This window comes from Mauremys reevesii, linkage group 18 (assembly GCF_016161935.1).
Source record: "Mauremys reevesii isolate NIE-2019 linkage group 18, ASM1616193v1, whole genome shotgun sequence".
NCBI classification, from domain to species: Eukaryota; Metazoa; Chordata; order Testudines; family Geoemydidae; genus Mauremys; species Mauremys reevesii.
Window position 1 is genome coordinate 7,608,059 of NC_052640.1, and position 22,691 is coordinate 7,630,749.

Sequence of the window (22,691 nt, forward strand, 5' to 3'; positions counted from 1 at the left end):
GTAGCATTTATGACATTAGAGTTAATAACTGGCTGATACATAATAGTGAAGTTATGGCAAAATTTACAGAGAGACTTGAATGAACTCATTAGTGCTTTAGTACAACCAGGGGTGAAAGTAACATTCAACACTTACCAGTACGGGGCTGGCTCTGGAAGGGGCGGGGATGGGGGGTCAGCATCCCCTAGCCAGCCCATCCATGCTACCTGGCCCACGCTGCCTGGGGCTCCAGCGGCAAATTAAAGGGCACGGGGCTGTGGCTGGATCCCTGGGCCCTTTTAAATCGTGGCCCCAGGGCAGCTGCTCCTTTTGACCCTCCGCCCCCACCCACCCCCGTAGGCAGCCCGGAAGGGGCACACTTTAACATCACTGCCCCTTTTGTGCCCCCCGTTGGCGACCCTGACAGGTCTCTACTGGCGGCAGCAGCAGCAGCACTTCAACGTCAGCTGAGTATGGGCTGGTGCCGGCGGCCACTTTTTACCAGTACGCCATACTGGCCTGTACCGGCTTACTTTCAACCCCTGAGTACACCCCATATTGACAATAACCTTTCTACCTCCTTAGTCAGACTTGTTTAAGAGCTATAGCTCTTGGGGTGGAGTTTCTGTTTATTGCAGCTTGCTGGGTGGCATTTTAGTCACCTATAGCCCTACCTTCTTGGACACAGTTTGTGTGTAATTTAGCTTCCTAGCCAGCTGGGAGAGGCAACTGAGGTTAAAAGAGGTGAGATGAGACAGCAGAATTCAGCTGCTTTTGTATAAGCATGTATTCCAGTCTTGACAGTTACGTGCAATTCCATCCAGTCACATTAAAGGTATTGAGGCAGAATGGTCTCTTGGATGGAGCACAGGGCTGGGTGTCAAGAACTCCAGAGTCTGTGGCCTCTGCTGGGACACTGGGAGGTACGCCACACTTATCACGAACCATGCGTGACATGACATCAGACACTTAGGAGTGGTTCCTGTTTATCTTTACTGGTGCTACTTTTATGCTGACAGCATTTTATGAACATTAAAGTTGTTGACATGCAAATTATGGAACACAGGCTCTTTTCCTTACAGCACTCAGTTATACAATCAAAACCCACAGGTGTAGTTAACTGGATTTCTCCCATAGCATTGAAAAACTGCCTTGGATATCTATCAAAGTGTTTTCATCTGGCAAGAGGAATTTATTTTCAGTAGAAAGGAATGAATCAAGTCTCAAGATCAAAATTAAAATCATGTTGCATAGCATTTAATAAAGAATCCAACATTAGTATTAGAATCAGCATCCAGACTATATTATTAATATTTATACTGATATATTTTTAAACATGATCCTGGATCTCCCTTTCTCACCTTGTATCATTTCAAGGTTATTTCTGGTACTAGCGCATAGTTATTAGGTGTATCATGTTTTGCAAGTCACCTTCTTGACAGCTTGTTTTGCCTGGAAAAACTGGTTAGTTACATAGAAACTGAATTGCAAATCTAATCTTTGGAGTCTATTAACCCTTGTAAGGCTGGTTGGTAAACACCATGTACATTGTTCAAACTACCCTGTGACTTGTTAATTTCCCTTTTTATATTTAGGAAGAGGAGCCCCCATGTGCTTTTCTTCAGACACCACATTCTAGTCAAAGACTGATTCTCTCATCTATCAAAACGATGTGACCATCCAGCACATTGGGGTAGAGACAGTGGTCCCAGTGCTAGTTGAGAGAACAAGAGCTGATTGTCAGTACCTTGCTTCTCAGGCTAGAAAGGGCAGGGGATGCTACAGAGGCAATACAGCAAGAACCTAGTCCTGGACACACTGGTCATCATAAATTCCCAATGAAGTCAGTGCACAAGACTAAAGCTAAGTTGTTCAGATCTGAAAAACAAAGATATCTAGCAACTCAAATATTGAAACAGAGGTGCTTTGTGGATCTGTAATGTTTTTCCATACCTGTGTAACCAAACACTCCAATGCCTAACCACTGAAATAAATACGTTTCTATTTTGGCATAGTCCGATGTATTAGAATATACACGTACTGAAATAAACACAGCTGGGTTGATTCACCACACTGTGTTTCCATGGTGATGTCAACAGGACATCCGCATTCATTGTCAGCATGAAGGGACAGATGTAACCATGTGTCGCTGATGCATGGCTATGACCAGTGGCTCACCTTGAATAGATTTCTGGTGCGGGTCCTTCAGCATTTACACCAAACACAGCTGTGTTTATGCCAATATGCACACGGCTTTTGGAATGACATGAGGTAGCTGTAGGAAGGAAAGTGCTACACATGCTCAGCATAGCAATTGCAATCATTCGGAACTTCTTTCCAAACCTAATTTCTTCCAGCTCTGCAGCATGTGCCTTCAGTATCAAGGTCAAGAGGCTACGTTTTAAAACGAAGTCAGTTGAGTTATGTGTGTGGAAAATAAATACCCTTTATCTTAAAAGGAGAAAACTTTTTCTCCAGGATTGCATAACTCAACAGGGTCTGAACAGGCAGAGTGATGAATGAATGAGAGGGTTTTGGATAGAACAGCTAGTTCAACCCTCACTATAGCAATGGAACAGGCAGAATAAGAATAAAATACTTTGCAGACATCTTCAAAGCGCTTTAAACTGTTAACTGATACAAACATCTGTGTGAGGCAGTAGTATCCCCATTTTATAGATGGGGTAACACTGGAAGTTGTGAATTCGTATAAGGCAGAATGTATTATACACTTGCAGTGATCTGTAAATATTAATTATTTAAGTACTTGCCCAAGTCAAAGAAACAGAGTCAGTCTTAGAGCTGCAATTAATATCCTGACTTTTATTCTGGGATCACACCAAGGCACCAAAGCTATAAGGAAATCTTAGGGATCACAGCATAAAGAAAGATCCAGCCCTACTTGTGGTTTGACAGGATAACTAAGGGTTCAGAAACCATAACATTTAACCCTATCCAGAAAACTTGCCTTGAGTTGTTCTACTGTATAGCGGGGAATTCAGCATCTGTGGCAATGAACACCTAGAAAAGTCAAAATCTGATGTCAGGTCAGACTGTTGCCATTGATATGGCCTGTTTGCAGTTTCCAGTGTGTTCTTAGGATCTAAGCATCTGGAGTATTAATAAAAATGAGATTATTATAATAAGGCTGGGAACCAAGATTCCTATTTGAGCGAATTTTAACATAACGCTATGCAGGTTCAGGTTCAGTGCAGTCTTTGAGAGTGCTGGCATTGCTATGAAATGTATTACAGTTTACATACCCCATTTAATTTTTTATAGGACTCTCCAGCTCACCTGTGCACCTCTAGCTCTGTTTTCCAGCATCCCATTTCTTAGCTGGCACTTTATTTTCTTTACCTAGGATTGTTCTAAATAGCACTTCATAGGCAAAGGCAATGTTCTCTAGGTCCATTAATCATATTTCTCAGACTTTGCAAAGGAGTAGAAATTTACTCCACTTTTAAGGACTATTGGCCACATTTTGTTCCTAGTTACATTGATGTAAATGCAGAGTTAACTCTACCCCTTTCAGCTTCTACATGGGGTCCATACACCTGTCACACCTACAGAATAATTTTCTGCAATCAGGTATGTGCCTAGCTGTGGAAATGTCTGTAGAATGGTACAAATGACTCTCTAGAATGAGACAGAATTTCACAAGCACAGGAAGAGAAAACAAGAGATTGTACTAGGAATGGCATCCCCCTGGGGTTACCTTTGAATTTTAAGGCCCAGACTTTGATCACATTACAAAGGCTGGATACTAAAGATAGAGCTGGTCATGGGGCACGTTGCTTTGTGAAATGATGAGATAATATCACACAGAAGGGCAGAAGTACTAACCAAATGAGAGACAGAATAAAAACAAGTCGTGAAGCTGGTTACACCTACTGTTAGGATTCAGTATGATTAGCTGATGTTCAGCATAACCTGATCCTTGTAGGTATTGCATCTCATCATTCCCAGTGACAGGGCCAGAAAGGTATGTGGTTGTATTCACAAGTTGTCTCATTAAAAATAACCTGCAACTTATTTGTACATGAATCAAGCCTTGAGACACTGGTTATGAAGTTGAACGGCAGAGGTAGTATTTTATTTTTAAAGTATCCCCTTTGAGGACACTAAAACAGTTTGTAAAACATCACTTTCAAAATAAAAAATAACAACATTGCAAACAAGAAAGCTGCCACAAAGTATTACAGAGCAGCATCCAAACCCTGGAAAGTAATTAACACGAGCGCTAAAGTGCTTGAGGTCATTAAATAACTGCGCAACCTGAATCAATCTTCCCTGTATAAGATACAATTAATGCTATTTTTAAAGTAGCACCTTGCTGGCTGCATAAACATTCCTGCCAATCTTTATGGTGTGGTAGTAAGATTGGGCCAGATCCACCAGTGTTGTATGCAGTTAGAAATGGTATCTTTCTTTCCGCCCTCCTACTCATAAATAAATACATACATAAATAAAATAATCAAAGACCTAAATGTGGAATTCCGGCAGTTGCAGTTAGATTTCAAGGAACGCAGCTGTATGGATCTCTCATGCACTGAAGCTGCTAGCACAGCCCACAGCTGAATGGGTCCCGGGTAGGGTTTATAAAGTGCCATCATTTATATTTTATGCCTGGTTTTAGGTAATATTTCTCAACCCAGCTCTGAAATTGTGAATTTAAAAACAAACAAATTTTGAAATAATTCTGACTGGCTTTCAATGGATGATGGAGCCAGACAGACACCATGCTGGTGCCCATAGAGATAGAGCCATTTAAAAAAATTAACCAAGCTGTGGTAAAACTTCACCTCCTTTAAAAACAAAACACTCAAACTCCATCAGCGATTCAGAAGGCAGGATCTGCCGGTTGGCCCCTGGCTCACTGCAATGGAGCTAATAAAAGCTCTGCATGGTAATGTTTTGCACCAGAACCTGAACCTGCAGACACTCTGGGCAGAACTCTCATAGATCTGACTCAGGGTATGTCTACACTACCCGCCAGATCGGCAGGTAGCGATGGGTTTATCGGGGATCGATATATCGTGTCTCATCTAGACATGATATATCGATCCCCGAACACACTCCCGTCGACTCCGGAACTCCACCAGGGCGAGCGGCGGTAGTGGAGTCGACAGGGGGAGCTGCGGCTGTCGATCCTGCTCCATGAGGACGGGAGATAAGTCGAAATAAGATACTTCGACTTCAGCTACGCTATTCCCGTAGCTGAAGTTGCGTATCTTACATCGACCCTGCCCCCTAGTGTAGACCAGGCCTCAGAGTTCTTCACTTCGGGGCTGATCCAGCTTCCATTGAAACCAACGGGAGTCTTTCCATTGACTTCACTGAGTGTGGGATTGGCACCAGACTGACTGCAGGCTCAAGATCTTACTTTATGTTCAATGTCTTCCTACCAATTCACAAAACTACCTCCTGAAGTTCCTTAAGGGGTTTCATTCTTCCCCTCCATGCATGTGTATAACACCCGTTACAATTAACAGCAGTTAAACAGGCATATCAGTGGGAGAACAGACCCCATCAACTGCCTTGGGAATTGATGATTCTAAGAAAAGAAACCCAGTAGAAATACTGGGAATTGCTAAAGATCCAACTCCCCTTAATAAACTGGGCCCATTGTTTCCCTGTTTTACCAGTCTGCCTACTGGAAGCTTAGTATGCGTGACTAGTAAACAGGCCTTGTTCTACAGTAATGTGTCTGAATCTGGACTACAGTGGACTCCTGTTTCAGCATCCCAGCAAGGATCTTGCATGGACTCCCTGGTGCTCTCTCACTTGTGAGCTACAGGATTATAACCATCCTGTCTCAATCCAGAGAGAGCACGTCACACCCTGAACTCTTCATCCAGTCCTCCCGGCGGCTTCATCGAATCTCCACTGGCAGCAGCTAAGCTAGTCTCCAGATGATAGCCGGCCCCTGTGCCAGTTTCGAGCCCGAGGATCTGTCTCTGCACCAACTTGGAATAAAGGCCGCCTTCTTCCATGAGCTCCTTGTGCACTCCCTGCTGCACCACTCGGCCCTTGTCTAAAACAATGATGTTGTGTGCCTTCTCGACAGTGCTCAGCCTGTGGGCTATGACAAGCACAGTGTGGTTCTGCAAGTCACCATAAATTGCTTGCTGAATCTGTTTGGGGGATGGGGATTGGGAAGGGAAGAGATTAACACACAAATGTCACTGTTACCCATGGGGGGGCAGGGGAGAGTGTCTTTTATGACTCACTAAGAAATCTGCAATAACAGGTTTATTCTCTGGATACACATGGCTCTATTAACAGGATGTCCCATTAGTATTAATGGGAAATAAGCACGAATATCACTGCTCTGGATGGACTACTTATTCCTAAGCACTCCTTCAAACCGCTCAAAATTCAACTCACAAATCCCATCCGTGCAATGCAGCAGCTGCTGCTGCAGTCACCAACTGGTCCGGTGGGTCTAGAGATTACAGCCCTGATCCTGCAAGGTGAACTCTCATTAGGACTGGGCCCTGAATTTAGAAGCCCCTCTATAGTGGCAGGGGCTGAAAGAAGCTTGCACCTACTAAATGCAGTGGTTTGGAAAGAAGGGGCTATTGGCTGGCTGAGCATCAATAAAGGCAGTATCACAAAAAATGACATTTTTCTTAACATAGTAAGGCAGCCAGTTGGTGACTAGGTATGTGTCAAAGGGACACACCTACCTGCTCGGAAACAAAGATGGCTGTAGTCTCACAGCTGTCATCATTAATAAAGCATCTGGCTGTCATCAGTACTAATCCTGAAATGCATTCATGTTACACAAATACAAACCTGTATTTCCGTTTGACTAGAGCCAGTTTCAGCCTTTTGTATATTTCAGTGGGACTTTCCGGCAGGCCCTTCCGAACTCCGAAGTCCCATCTGTTTGTGTGTGGATGTTAATGAACCCCTACACATTTTTTAAGAATTAAGATTTTCCCCAGTAACCATAGTCAAAACTTCCCCTCCATCCCGCTGCTGTGGAGTGTGGCAGGTGCTGCACTCTGTCCTAGAAGTGGCTGCATTTCAGTGGTTGGAAGTTTGCATAATGCCGTGGGATAAATGTAAGGTATATTATAGTAAACATCCTTCCACTGCCAGCTTCAACGTTTAAGAGTCAGTTTCTCTTAACCACAGGGATCATGCTGTTTTGGGACAGGCACTGTAGACTACACCTCTTGCTATGGTGGCTCATATTAAGTTGCATCGTGTACTGAGATGATAGTGTACAAGTTCAGAATACAATGCACCTGACCGCTCCTAACAGTGTTCAGGCTCACTGTACTGCACTGTAGCATCAGCATGAGATATGCCCTTAGGTCCTGCTGTGGGACTTCAGCTCCACAGTCTGACTCAGATGAGTGCTACCAACTGAGTCATTCTGACATGAGGTATTCAAACCAGCTGCAGTCAACCATGGATCTCAAGTCCCCACATTTTTGCTGAATTAGTCAGTAGATCTGCAGTCATATTACCTCCCTGGGCTGTGATTTCATCAGATCCCTGAAAGCAAAGCACTGGGGAAAATCTCTACAGTAACGCCTCACTTAACGTCGTCCTGGTTAAGGTTGTTTCGTCGCTGATCTATTAGAGAACATGCACGTTTAAAGTAGCACGATGCTCCCTTATAACATTGTTTGGTAGCTGCCTGTTTTGTCCACTGCCTGCAGAAAGAGCAGCCAGTTGGAGCTAGCTGGTGGGGGCTTGGAACCAGAGTGGGCTGGCAGCCCCCGTCAGCTCCCCGGTCCCCTAAGTTCCCTGTGCGGCTGCCTCTCAGAAGGCTATCAATTGCCAGGCAGTTCAGGTGTCCCTCCCACAACTGCCATGTGCTGCTCCTGCCCTCTGCCTTGGAGCTGCTCCCGGGAGCCTCCTGCTTGCTGTGCAGGGTGTGGGGGAGGGGAAGAGGGGTGCTGATGTCAGGGTGTCCCCCTCCCCCTTGCACTCCATCTCCACAGAGCAGGGGGGTACATGACAGGACTCAGGATGCAGGGAGCTTGCTGGCAGCAGCTGCTGTCTCAATTTGCTGATCTACTTAAAAGGCAGTGTACTTAGAGTGGGGTCAGCATACTTAAAGGGGCAATGCATGTCTGTCCCACACACACATGCACCGCCCAGCACTTTGGAAAGTGGAGGGAGTGGTGCGCTCCAGTGGGATAGCATGGGTTCATCATCATGTTCAGTTTCCCCAGGGAATGTTTGCAGCCACTGCCAAGCCTCTATTGTGTCTCCTCCCTCCATTCGTGCTGCCTTGTAGAGTGTGAGGCTACATTAACAACGTGTTAACCCTTGAGGGCTCAGCCGAGCGCTAGTTAATCATTTAGCAGTAAGGCATTCCCTGGGAAATATCCCACCCTCTGACTCCACCACCTCAACCAAGCTTCACAATCATCATTGCTGGGTACAGTATTAAATTGTTTGTTTAAAAATTATATATGTGGGTATATATAGTCTTTTGTCTGGTGAAATTTTTTTCCCCTGGAACCTAACTCCCCCTATTTACATTAATTCTATGGGGAAACTGGACTCGCTTAACATTGTTTTGCTTAAAGTAGCATTTTTCAGGAACAACGTTAAGCGAGGCCTGACTGTACTCAGATGGGAGCTCTCTATGGAAAATGGAGGTGCTGCAGAAAGTGGTGCTGGCGATTCACCAACTTTCCTTCAAGATGGTACCAAAGCAATATCCCAACATGGTGTTAGGGGGCGCTGTGGTACCAAGGTGTCATAGCAGACTAGACAAGGGCTCTGACTGCTCACTATCCCTGAAGGCTCCCTGGGTACTGTTGGCAAGAGCAGAGAGGCTCATTCTGGTGTCCTGGCTACATTCTAGCTCAGGCAATTACATTCTGCCTTAGTGCAGTTTCACCAGGATACAGTTTTCTCCACTCCCTGTCCTAAGCTGTTGTGTAATGTTGCTGTGCACTGTTTAACTTCTTCCCTGGGCAAAGCGATTTGTATCTAACCTGAATTAGTCTTGGTATGTTATAGATGCCGGATCATTCCCTCCGTAATGGTTACACAATCTTGTTTGACAGAAGATAAAGCGGAAATTAGTTTCTAATTCTCACCTGCTCATACAACAATTGCCAGATGTTAAGAAGGCAACACATTATGTCCAGACTATGCAGGCCCACCACCTAGAAATTGCAGCTCAGGTCTCTGCCCATCTGTACCCCAAGTCCAGACTTAACTCCTATTTATTTCCTGGAATAAACTGAATTAGCCCTACTAACCGTGTGTTCACTCTCTGCATCCAGGGCACTGGTGGCTTCATCTAGGATTAGGATTGGGGGGGCTCGGATCAAAGCCCTTGCAATAGCCACTCTCTGCTTCTGGCCACCAGACAGCTGGGCTCCTTTTTCACCAGCTTCTGTTGGATGAAAAGGGGGGCGGGGAAATGAGACAAAAAAAACAAGATGTATCGCTGGGTTCAGATTTCTTTCAGTACACCCCTGTGAGGTAAGGCAGTGGGGAGGTTCGCTACAGGAACCAAACGTATTTTAGTACAAGAAGAGAGGCGTGTTCTAGTCTCCCAGCAGCTATTCTAACTGTGCCCTTCTCTGAAATGCTGGGCTGGGATTTTTACGGTCAATACTCCTCAATAAGGACCTGATCCAAAGCCCACTGAACTCAATGGGAGTCTTTCAGGCGCTACGTTACCAAAATAACCCTGTGCCCCTACAGTAGCCATACCCTTAAAGGAATGCTATAACCACTCTCTCCAGCAGTGGATCACCACAGTCAACCCGGCATTTTAGGGGACTGATACATGCTACAGTGATTCCAAGAGCCCTTGCTCTTAGGATGAGAAATGCTACATGAGACTGGAAGATCAATTATACAAAATCTTCACTGACCAGTTCTTCAAAGGAAACCTCAGCACTGAAAGGTAGCGCCAGTTATTGCTACTTCTGCACATTTACATATACTGTCAGTTACGTGTGCGCTCTCCCCTAGGGACTCATTCTGCAGATCTTTCAGTGAAGAGAGACGGGAGGGGAACCTGAAACATTTCGGTTGCATCGTATAAGCCATTTCCCTCATTTGTCCCAATGCAAAGTGCTTCTGTCACCACCACATCAGCTCTTGTTCTTGCAGACTTATTGTCATTTTATTTTCTTGGTAAGCAGGAGCAGGTTGGTTAATGCCTCGCTGCTCAGTTTTATTGCTATTGGGTTGCTAAGAGAATAAGCGCACTGGAAAACTAAGAGACATAGAGGGTGTGTTCCGTCCAGGACCTGGCGCTGGATGAATGACGAGTTAGGGATCCAGAGCCCAATCCTGTTCCCGCGGAAAGCTGACAAAGCCTCCCATTAGCCACATATCAGATATACCAGGGGCACCAATAGCACAGAGTTCCACATAAAGCCTGACCAGATGCCACAGCCCTGACTTGGAGAGACCACCTCTGTGGGGAGAAGATAGTTCAGTCTCCGTAGCTCATTCAGTCCTTGGCCTCTGAGGAGTCTGTCAATAAAGGGGGGGAGCAATTAGTGCTAACTGTGGTGAGGGTTTCCGTGATGTGGACACTTACCCAATAGGAAACCAGGCCTGAGACCAAACTAAGTTCACACACAGTAAGCCATGGAACAGAAGAAACATAAGAATGGCCACACTGGGTCAGACCAATGGTCCACCTAGCCCAGTAGCCTGCCTACACTGGGCGATGCCAGATGCTTCAGTGGGAATGAACAGAACAGGGCAATTATTGAGTCATCCATCCTGTCGGCCAGTCCCAATATTTGGCAGTCAAAGGCCATCTTGTCCAACAACCATCAACTGCCAGTGAGTTTTGGTCACTGCTAACATGAGCTGAATTTAATCCCTTAACCTGAGAGGACAGGCTCTGTATGTTACCGCCAATCTCCAAGATGTGTTTTGGATATTTAAGTGCTATGCTTCTGCTGCAACCGGAGCAAACGAAATGGTCGGTACTACCTGTATTGTAGCCATCTTGCAACTCTGTGATAAATGCATGTGCATTGGCCTTCTGAGCAGCTTGGACAACCGACTCAAACGAGACTGAAGTTAACCCGTACGAAATATTTTCTGCAATAGATCGAGCAAACAACACTGGCTCTTGGCTCACCAAAGAGATCTGTAGAAAGGAAGGGAAGAGGCAGTCAGAACCAAAACAGAACAGTCACAGTTTAATGACTACAGTCCTCTCGCCGATTACAATAATTGGTTCCAGTTGGTTTGTGAGTGCAGATAGCAGAGTTCCACCGTTAAACCCAATGTGCCTAAACCAGAGCGGATTTCAGCAAGGGCACTAATTACACTCTGTTGTAGGCTGCCCGTGTGAACAATGCAGCTGTGCCCTCAGAACGAGCTCTTGGCTGACTCATGGAGGCTGCAGGGCATTCGTCAGCACTGGAAGCACATTTTGCCAGATGTACCTGGTATTTTAGTGTGGGGAAGTGATTACACGCCACCTTCATACTGAACCAAGAAACGAAACTGACGACACTGCAGGAGCCAAGGGTAGTAACACCTTCTAGTGCTTTGTGGTTTCTGCTCTGTTTGAAAGTGCAGCTCTTAGAGAACAAAAGTTAATGTGGTCTGTTTCTCTCAGGGTATTACCCTATTAAGCACTGCAGCAATGGCACAAAACCCTGCAGCTTCCACTACTGATACTGTTGCATTTTGGTTGTAACACGGCAAGCTCAGGGCTGCCATTTCTAATCCCTTATGTTTTCAGGTTCTCATGCAGAAGCTTAACGTTGTGTATTCTGGATTGTAACCACTGCAGAGGAAATGTTTATTTGTGTAAGAAATGAAGCCTGCAGACTTCCAGTGTCATCTTGGGCAAGTTACTTAACCTTTCTGTCTCGGCTTCGCTGATGGGGATGATATACATCACAGGGGTGTTGGAAGATTTAACTAATTAATATTTGTAAAGTGCATGGAGATCCTTGGACAGAAGGTGCTGTAGAAGTGCAAAGTATTTAAAAAAACCTGGTTTATACTAGAATGTTTAAAAACACCCAATCACAGACATGGTTCTACTTGTCTTAGGTTGAACTAGTCGAAACAAGGACAATTTGGGGTGAAATTTTTTTGGGGAAAAAAGTGCATTTCTTCCTCTTCTTCCTCCCCACTCCCCCAGCAAAAAAATGGATTATTTTTTTTAACCAGCTCTAGTCTCAGGCATTGAGGAAACATTTTAGAAAGAGCTAAATTAAATGTTGGGCCCAAATTTGACCAGACAGTATCCCCTGAACGATCTAAAACGCTTTGATCCATGGCAGATTAGAGCTATAATAGGTTTATCAGTAACTCGTACCACTGAGTGCAGGTACTTGTGATCATACATGTTAATAGGCTGCCCGTCCAGCAGGACCTGCCCATCTTGAAGAGGGTAGAAGTTCTCCAGAATATTGACGCAGGAGCTCTTCCCACTGCCCGAAGGACCCACAAGCGCAGTCACTTTGCCAGGATAGAGGGTGAAGGACACATTCTGTAAACGTAAGAGGTGAGTGTACCCAGCCTTTTATAGCATCCATGTGTCTGAGCTGCAGGGAGTACACTAGAAAAGGCAGCTGAAACAGAGCGAACACGGTGATCAGGGTTTTCTTTAGTGCTGCTCTCCTACCACTGGTTGATTGGCTGCCTCCAGCTTCAATGCCAGGAGATGAGCGTGTGTGAGCTCTGAGTGCTGTATCATCATCTTCCGCCTCACTCCTCCCCTCCCCCACAACAAGCAGGTGGGCCCAACATCTTTTCTTCAGACTCACCTGTTCATAGAACAGGCATGTCCAAAAGCCAGGAGAGAGACTGCAGACCGCACCCCTTTCCTCTGCTGCTCTGACTCAACTTAACTTGGAAATGATCAGTGGCCCCTCTCCAGTCCCTAGTGGTCTGGTGGCCACATCATAACAGGCACAACCACAACTGGCAACTTTGTTGGTCGTCTCAATAGAGAAGCTGAGGGCTGAATGGGCTAGATCCGGAGGGTCAGGATTGAGGCGCACTGGCACCGGGCAGCATGGGGACACTTTTCCCTGTGCTATACCTGTTCTGTGGCTCAGACTCAAAGGCTGTCAGTCCAGCAATGCCCTGGTACTCATCCTCTGATCTCAGCCCTGCTCTTTTTGATTTAATGGGTGGATCCTTTTTCCAGGCCCTCCCTCCACCTGCTGGAGGTCGAACAGGCCAACAGCTTTCACTAGCACGACCACAAAACAGAACATGCCTGCAGCTGCACAAACCACCACCACCGCAAATGGGCAGCTCTACATATCCTGCTCTCGGTTTCCCTCCAGTGTTATATACATAAAAACTTGGAATCTAACTGATTCTCCAAGACCCAACCATTACCCGTATATCCCATGCATCTGAGATCAGTACCTGGTTCGCCGTCTGCCAAGCCTCCCGAGTGACCTAGAAACATCCCTTCTGTCTCAGTGTTAAACAGCTACAAAAGGCTTTCTAGTAAGTGAGCTCACAGATGGACTTTTCCAGCTATGCAAAATCATAGGCGTGAAAGACAGGAAAAACCAAGAGGCCTGTGTGTTAAGTTGTGCAAAGTAACAAAACTCAGCCTGTTACATACACTTGTTTCTGAATGTCGGCCAAAGCTGAATATGCAGCGACTGGTACAAAGTGGATGGTTTAGGTTCAGAGAACTGGGAAAATGGGTCAAAGCTCCTGGTAAAGTCACAGGTTGGCATGAGAACAAGCTGAAAGAGTCTAGAAATGGGAGGGAATGTTGACAGTTGAAATCCCCAAAACATGTTTCAACTGGACCTTGTTTATCTGGGGGTCACTCAGTGGGAGCAGGGGAAAGGGTGGGCTGGAAGGAGCGAGTTTCACCGTCATGGCTGCCACCTGTCTCCTGGGCTCGTCGGGCCTGCACTGTCCTGATCCGCAAGCCAGGCCAGAGAGGGAACCCAGGACACAGTCACCGCCGCCAGATTCAGTCGAATCCTGAACAATACACGGGGCGGGAGACGTGGGCTTCTGTTCTTACCCACTCATGTGTCCTTCCTCCCTTCCCACGTTATCGTTCCTCTTGCCTATCCTCTCCTTTGGCTTTTGTCTAATCAGAGTCTGGCTGAACTGGCCAAGACAACTCCACCTTTTGCACCACCATGACGAGCCTGTGACCAGAAAGGCAGCGAGTAGCAGTGCCTCAAACGGCCTGATGCTGATAAAAGTTTGCCAGACCTTGAGAGGCTGAGAAGTGGGTGTGCTGGGCCTGTGTCCCTCCAGCAGCCAGTGAAAGTCAGCACCCAAGTCAGAAGCTGCCTTTTCTCTCTTTGCTGTTCTTTTCCGTCCCTTTGTCTGTCTGTGGGGGTCTTATTTAGTCTTCATGGAAACAGGCCTGGACTTCAATAATAGCAGCAGCCGCAGCAATAGCTCCAAGCCACCTAAAACTAACCTCTTCTCTCTTCCCCATCAAGGGCAGAGTTAATAACATCAGCAATATCCTCTGTCAAACAGGGGCTTCTCCTATACAAAAATCTTATACAGCGCAAGTAAGGGAAAGGAAAGAAGGGGAATTATTACAACGAAAGCCTTACTTAACACTTTGCATTTCAAAGGCTTTCACTTTTTTTTTCCCCTTTTCTTTTTCTGTGTCTTTAATAAAAGGTTAACAAACATTTAATGGTGGTTGCTACAATGGGAGTCGCCAGTGATAACGTGACTCAAGACCCTGGACCACACTTCAGTTGTAAGAGCAAACAAGGGTTTCATTAACATAAGTATCCCTTGTTAGGCCCTAGACACCCTCTCTTCACCACACCACCGTGTGGAAGGGTTCCCCACTATCTAGTTCCCAGTGTTTTGTCCAGTCTGGTTTGAAATCTCTCCAAGAACGGGGCTTCCAACATTTGGTTTTTAAGGAGGCGTTAGACAAATGAGTTAGTCGGGGACGGTGTAGGTCCTGCCTCCGTTTGCAGGGCTGGACTAGGTGACCCCTTGAGGTCCCCTCTAGTCATCCATTTCTATGATTCAATGATTATGCTGCAGCCTGCGACTGGTTAGTAATTGACCTGCTGGAGAAATATTGCACTTAACCTATTCCAGGAGGCAACGCTATCTATGGTGCTGTGTATTCAGGAAGGAAACGCTGAACACATGCCAAGACCCTCACCTGTAGGACTTGTGTTGCAGACCGGGTAGCATAGGAAAAAGTAACATTTCTGAACTCCACTTTACCCTCCACATGGTCTGGGGCCAGGGTTCCATCGTTCACCATCGTCGGCTTGCGATCTATAAACTCAAACACTTTCTCAGCAGCTCCTACTCCCTGCATTAATCCGCTGTAGACGGAACCAACAGACTAAACAGAAACAGAAAACAGGCCTAGGTTACACATCTCCATGTGTCAGGGCTAGAGATAGGATCTGTTAGTAAAGAGAGAAATAATGATCATTAAGATATATCATTCTCTTGTAAATGAAATAAACATGCACTGCGTAGTCATACATTGCAATAGAAAGGAACACCCTAGCTGACAGGGCGGCAGCTAAGCCCAAACTCCCAGGGAATACCACGAATGTAGTATTGTATGCTGAGCCGCAAAAGGGTGGGGCCGTGCGTAAGGGTCTATCTCCCCTCCCACCAATACCTAATGTAGCTTTTGAGTGACCCCTCTCTGGCTGATGCTTGCAGCAGCACTGACTGCTGGTCTAAGACACACTGTATACACCTGCGATTTCAGGCTTTGGTCCAACATCCATTACACAGATGCATGCGATGGTGGAGTGACGGCTATGGAGGTTGTAGACGGCACGTGCGTGTGACAATGGAAGGAAAAGGGAATGCAGGGAGGGGTCTCCCAGAAAACAAATCACCCAAACATGGATTGAAATCCTCCTGTCGTTTTCCATGTGACCAAGACAAGCAGTTCCCATAACACCCGGGATTCTGCAGCAATCCTATGAATATGGGACGGCCCCTCCCTCCTCTGAAACGCATTTTATCAGAGCCCCAGTGGGAACCCGAAGCCCACTCCCAAACCCAGGTCTGCTACGCAGCAGATGGTGGGGCCAATTAGAGTAAAACATCCCTTGAAACTCTGATACTCTTCAGCCTCCAGCACCAAGCCCAAGGCTTCAGAACAGACTGTGCAAGGAACATGCATCCCATAAGGAGGAAAGGCGACTGGAAGCAGCACTGGATCCTGCAGTCCTGTGAACAGATGGCTAGTGCCAAGAGTGCTGCTCTTCATTCCAGGGAGGCTGGAGCACCAAGGTGATCGCACCCGGCTAGGAGGAAGTTTGGAGCTGATCTCTTCTGCCCGGATTAGCTGAGCTAATGAGGCGAGACAACAGCAGACTTGTGCAGGCTCGGCATTCCCAGAGCCCTCTCAGACAGAATCCCATCTCGCTAATTCACTGCCAATTCAGCCATTTATAACCAATTAAATAAAAGAATCCAGCTAAGCTTTTAATGGGCCCTGAAATGCAACAAGCAGCCTCCAAACCCTTTCATCCTTCACTCAGGAAAGGACTCTGCCCTTCAAGCAATGGACAGGTTTCCGCTCCACTTCCTGCAGCCGGCTGTCTCATCAGCAGATGAACTACTTCTATTATTTTGTGAGAACAATGGGATTCTCCCCACCCCGTGCTGTTCGCTGAGCGAGGCTGCCTTCTCAGCACATGGTCACGCTGGGGGCAATCAGACCTGGAGGTCAAGTCCCTGGTCTAATCTGAAGGATGTCTTACAGGAGCTAGTGCCAGCTGGTAAGGTGGCAGGAAACTCATAGGAATAACAAAAGCAACCAGAGGCAGATCCTCAGCTGGTGTAAACCAGCCTAGCTCCATTGGAGTCTTTGGAGCTGATTCACACCAGCTAAGGACCTGGCACTCAGTGTCATCTAGGGCCTGATTCTCTTGTGTTATTATTCAATGTGAGTCATACCCAAACCTGGCCCTTCTGAATCAAAAGGGCTTTGTAAGGAGATAAGAGTGACCACAAACCTACCCGCTTTAAGAACTAAATGCAAAACTAATTTCTATTTACAGCTATGTCTACACTACCACGGTAAGTTGACCTACGTTATGCAACTCCAGCTACATGAATGCCATTGCTGGAGTCAACGTACTTTAGGTCGAGTAACCGTGGGGTCTACACCACAGGGGGGTCGACGGGAGAAACTCTCCCATCAACTTACCTTACTCTTCTCGTCGGGGGTAGAGTACAGGGGTCGACTGGAGAGCGATCTGCTGTCGATTTGGTGGGTCTTCACTAGACCTGCTAAATCGACCGCCGGTGGATCGAGCTCAGAGTGTCAATCCCGGCTGTAGTGTAGACATAGCATACAAAACTTTCCTATAACACCCTCCCCCACCAATCAAAACCCTATACCCTGACCCAGCTATTACTCCTATCAGCTGGGGGGGAGGGGAAATAAAGAGTGACTGTCCTTGTTTCCATTTTTAAATACTTGGGAGGTGATAAAATACTATGACAACGGTGACCTAGAGAGAAACAAAACACTTCTATTTCCCCTCCCACAGCTTTCCAGCCTGAGATGTGAAAAAAATCTGGTGGATGCATAAGCCACACTCACCTCCATGCAATCTCCCAAGACAAATTCATAAATAATAAAAGATATCAGGTTTCCGCTGGTCATTTGTCCAGAGATCACCAGATGGCCACCATAGTAAAGGATACTGACTTGCACCACAAGAAGAGTCAGCTGAAATCAAGCACAGACACATAATCAGACAATGCTGGTTGTTTCTCGGGCTTATGCTTATTCATTCACCCAGCTATCCAGAATTCACCAGTGTAATCTTTATTTCTGGAGTGCCCCAACAGTGACTTGAGGTTGTGCAATAGATTATAAATTCAAAGCAGGGACATTGACGTTGGAGGAACAAAGTAGCTCAGAAGCACAGGTTGATCTATGGGATTTCTGACTCATCTCTTTCATTAAGAATAATGGAAGCGGTGTCTAATCCCCCTGTGCTACTCTGAAAGTCTCAACCATAAAGCATCTGATGCTCAGGGGATGGCCAGAGCAGTGGGAATTAAGTCAGATTTTAAAAGAGATCTGAACTAGAGAAGGGATGAGAACTAGGGGTAACCAAATTAAATTAATAGGCAGCAGGTTTAAAACAAACAAAAGGACGTATTTCTTCACACAATGCACAGTCAGTCTGTGGAACTCTTTGCCAGAAGATATTGTGAAGGCCAATACTATAATAGAGTTCAAAAAAGAACTAGATAAATTCATGGAGGATAGGTCCATCAATGGCTATTAGCCAGGATGGGCAAGGATGGTGGCTCTAGCCTCTGTTTGCCAGAAGCTGGGAATGGGCGACAGATCACTTGATGATTCCCTGTTCTGTTCATTCCCTCTGGGGCACCTGGCATTGGCCACTGTCAGAAGCCAGGATACGGGGCTAGATGGACCTTTGGTCTGACCCAGTCTGGCCGTTCTTATATCTTATGCAGTTTGTTTCTGGATTATGCTAGAGTTCAGGCTGGGGGTTGAATCAGTGCCAGGGTTTGGACTGGACAGGCCCAAAATCTCAAGATACCATAACAGATGCTGTCAGCATTCAAAGCAGAAAACAGGCCCTTTCTGATTTAGGATCCAACCCAGAAGCGGGATTCAGATCTGGGAATTCAAAGCCAAATGCTCTGTTCACCTCTTGAAACGTGAAGGATTTGGGATTTGGGATTCTGGGCTGCCTCTAATTCAATCTGAACCGTACTGCAAGGGGCAAGGAGAAATGAGCCATGCTGCAGGACTGTGGTGTTATGTCAGATATTGGGAAAAACATGTAACATCTAAACAATTGATTTGTATGGAAAATTAAAACGGGATGAATGGAATTTTAGAGATGAATATATGTAAGAGAGTGTGGGATAAAGAGATAGGCCTGAAGCATAACTTTCAGATCCCAGTCCAAACTTCCTCAAGGATCATTTGAACACAGAGTTTTTTTTGTTTTGGTTTTGGTTTTGGGTGGGTGGGGGACGATGACACTCTTCTTTCATTCGGTAACATGTTTCCTCATGCAAGGGGCTGTAATTAAAAGCTCTGATTCTGAAAAGCCCCAAGCAATGGAAGGAAGCATGATCTTGTAGTGAAAGCACTGGCCGAGGACTCAGGAGATCTGAGTTCAGTTCCTGTCTCTGCTACAGACTTCCTATGTGACCATGGGCAACTCCCTTCAATCTCCCTGTGACTCAGTCTCCAATTTTTTGCTCTGATGTTGTATCTCTTTCGCCCACCCTTTATCTTGTCTATTGAGATTGCAAACTCTCACTGTGTGAGTAGCCAGTGCCAACTACAATTCAACCTTGATCCCAGCTGGGACCTCTAGGTGCTGCTGTGATACCAATTCAACAACAAAAAATAACAGTTTGCAGATCCCATTAACCTCCCTGGGAGCTGCAGTGGTTCAGCACCTCTCTGTCCTCAAGTTAGTGTCGACGACTCACAAATCACAGAAGCGTAGGACTGGAAGGGACCTCGAGAAGTCATCCAGTCCAGTCCCCTGCACTCAAGGCAGGACTATGTAATAAGTAGACCAACACAATTAAAACAAAGAACTAACCTAAACATGACTCGTCTTAGAACGGGTTTCCCTGACCAGATTAAATGCCCCATTTGGGGCCAAAGGGGAATATTTTAGCAGAGTTTTCACCTAGCCAAAAATGCTAGCTTTTCACTTCAGACTGAAGATGCCAGGAGAAGCCCATTTTCTCTATGCCCATGGTAGGCAAAGCTGTTATTAACATTGCTGGCATTGAAGCAGAGGAAGCCATAGGACCAGAAATCTGCCTGCATGTGGTTAAAGAAAAAATAAATAAAAACACTTAGGAGCATAGGCATGGTCAGCAGTGGTTTACATTAAGGGGTCAGATGAGAGGCTGGAGTATATGGAAATTAACGAGCAACACACTAGTACCCACATGTGCCCGTGGTTCCACCATGCGGCACCCTGCAGCTGTTTATTTCAAGGGCACTTAAGATCAACCCTGAAATCCAGAAAGTACATGTAAAGTTCAGCGCAAACATTGGCACTGGAATGTACATGGAGCTCTGGCCTGGGGCCTAATATGCTAGACTAAGTTATAAATCACAATGGAATTGCTTAAGTGTATTTCAGTGATGAATCCCAGTCATGTGCCACCTGAGGCATGTTGCGCATATGCTAAGAAGTGCTGCCTTAAAGCCTGATCCAACTCTTACTTGATGTCAAAGGCAGTTTTTCCACTGACTTCAGTGGGAGTTGGATCAGACCCTTGAAAGCGAACTGAAAAACAAAGGTGCTTTGCATTTATCTAGCATTCTTCAAAATGCTCTAGAGTTTGGCATCCAAACCATGAGAAACCACAAATCTCGCAGGGCTTTGGTAGAATGTCATGAGTCACCCCAGAGTTGGTTCACAAACCTTTCAACAAAGGAATTTAGTGGAACCAGGTCAGTTGTGTGTGATTTTGCACTACTTTGGTTACCAGGAGAAGCCCCGAAATCGAGGCTTGGCTGGCAACAAAGTGCCTTTCCAAAAAGAAACTACTCTGAAAATGGTTGTGTCAGTTTCTGAGCAGCAGATCAAATCACATAAACTTTGTTTTATAGCTTGGGATACCAAAAACTAGCTGGCCTAAGTACATAATGCAATAACGTGCACACACTGCTTCAAATGCCCTTGACTGAGCTGAATTATAGTGCTACTTACTACAGGAAATTGCCTGTTGGATGACACTGTTCAAAATCCTTAACAGAAATGTATATTTGTTTGGAGCGTTAAAAATAAGGCACAGGGCATAGTGAGCAGACTTTACAGTTTGTGTCTCTTGTTAAACTCCCCACCCCAAGGCTTTTATGTACAATGTATTACAAAGTTCATAAAGCAGAGAACGAGCAGTATCAGAACATAACCCCTCCCAGCCCTCAGTATCATCCCAGTGACAACAGGTGGCTCATAGAAACAAGGCACGTACCCCACTGGACCACACATAGTACGTATAGGCCAGGGCTTCCTTTTTGTTCAGTTTGTACACTTGCTGCAGTTTCTCCCAATAGACATTTGCTTCCATGTCCTCACTTGCAAAGCTGCGCACAGTCTTCATGGCCGAAATGGTTTCTTCTGCTGTGTTGTTGGCCTTCGCCAAAGCATTCTGAACCTCCTTGGAGAGCTTCTGCAGTGAACAAGGGAAACAAGGGAAAGCAGGACTGTACTTACCAGAGGGTGCTATTGTTCCGTTTCGTTGTGCTCCCCCCCAAGGATGCACCGCACACCCGATGGAAAGGGAAAGGGATTTGGAGACCATTGGTCATGTCACTGTCCCTTTGTCCCTGGGCTGGTATGCCAGCCTAGAGGACTGAATCCCACAGAAGGGTTGTGGGAGGACAGGACTGAGAGCCAGAGTCCTGCCACTGGGTCTGACAGACTCCTTCAGTGGCTCTGGGCCAATCACTATTATTCTTTGTGTATGATGATAGAGTTTAGAGCCCGAAGTCAAGACCCGGGTCCATTGTGCTAGGCACTGTACATACAACACACACACACAGTTCCTATCCCAAAGAGCTTACAGTGTAAATAGAGAAGACAGACAAAAGGAGGAGACAGGATGTGCTATTATCCCCATGTCACAGATGAGGAACTGAAGCACGGAGAAACTAAGTGACTTGCCCAAGGTCGCATAGGAAGTGTGCGGCAGAGCCAGGAAATGAACACACTTCTGTGTTCTGGGATCTCTAAGCACATTGGGACAGCCAGCAGCTGCCTGTGACAGAAGCCACAAAGGGGTTCTCCAGCTCAGAACCTAGGACTGGGGGGCACAATCTGGTGTCTGTGCATGTGCACACTCTGAACAGGCAATGGCAATATGCAAACCTCCCCCACTTGCCAATTACACACTTCTAGCAAGAATAATCTTGAGGAGAGGGCGGAGAATCCATACAGGGGAGCCACAGCTGGCCAGAATCCAGGCACGGCACCTCTGCTTTTACAGCATGTGCATGTCACACGGGCGGCACTACGCACACAGGCAGGATTTGCCCCACGGCACTGACGTTGAGAGCGATCACGCTCTCAAAGCACGGCACACAGCCCGTGGGCTGGACTGATTCACGTGCTCCACCCAACGGAAGTGCGGGCATGTCACTTCAGAGAGGAGTCTCGCCCAGGAGTCGGAGAGAGCAGCGCAATACGAGGCTCCTTATGAACAATAAGACTCAGCCAGGTGCGCACACGCCCCAACCGGTATTACAGGTTAGGACAATGGAGCTGGCACAGCTGTAGACTCAGAGGAGGAGATGTATTAGATCACCCCGGCGCTCTCTCGGGGACCAGGGCGGGATTCCACATTTTCTGTTGTTTTGTCCTTTTTCTATAAGTCCCAAGCAATGAGGATTCCACTGTTTCCACAGACTAACAGAGCTCACATTGGGACTAAAAAGAGACAGAAATAGGGAAAACACTGTGTATTGCACACACAAACACGGGGGGGGGGAGGAGGAGGAGAACAAATTAGACAGACACCTTGCCCTGTAAAGAACACATTCCTTTGATATCCCCAAGATCATGCTACTAAAGGGACTGTAATTCCATTCGATTGGTTAACAGAGAAATCCAGCATCAAGACAGAAGGTCTTTTGAACACTGAGCAAACATCTGTTTGTTTAATCTTACGAGACGAGACCAATGGCACACGCAGCCAGCACTTCCACTGGGACAAGAAAAGCCTCACAGGTCTGATTTAGGGATTTGGGGAGAACAGGT

General features: G+C 46.2%; 1 protein-coding gene across 5 annotated transcripts in view; it reads right to left on the reverse strand.

The window, feature by feature from the left end:
- Nucleotides 1–2,881: 2,881 nt before the first annotated feature.
- Nucleotides 2,882–22,691, reverse strand: part of ABCB9 (ATP binding cassette subfamily B member 9) — a 32,260-nt gene continuing 12,450 nt past the window's right edge. For 4 of the 5 annotated variants that reach the window (XM_039505411.1, XM_039505415.1, XM_039505413.1 and 1 more), the window contains exons 6-12: nt 20,908–21,105; nt 17,513–17,641; nt 15,089–15,277; nt 12,275–12,448; nt 10,927–11,086; nt 9,222–9,358; nt 2,882–6,116 (exon numbers count right to left, since the gene is read on the reverse strand). In XM_039505411.1, the coding sequence (XP_039361345.1) occupies nt 5,817–6,116; nt 9,222–9,358; nt 10,927–11,086; nt 12,275–12,448; nt 15,089–15,277; nt 17,513–17,641; nt 20,908–21,105 (1,287 nt within the window). In that variant the 3' untranslated portion in view covers nt 2,882–5,816. The other variant, XM_039505416.1, reaches the window with a different exon arrangement.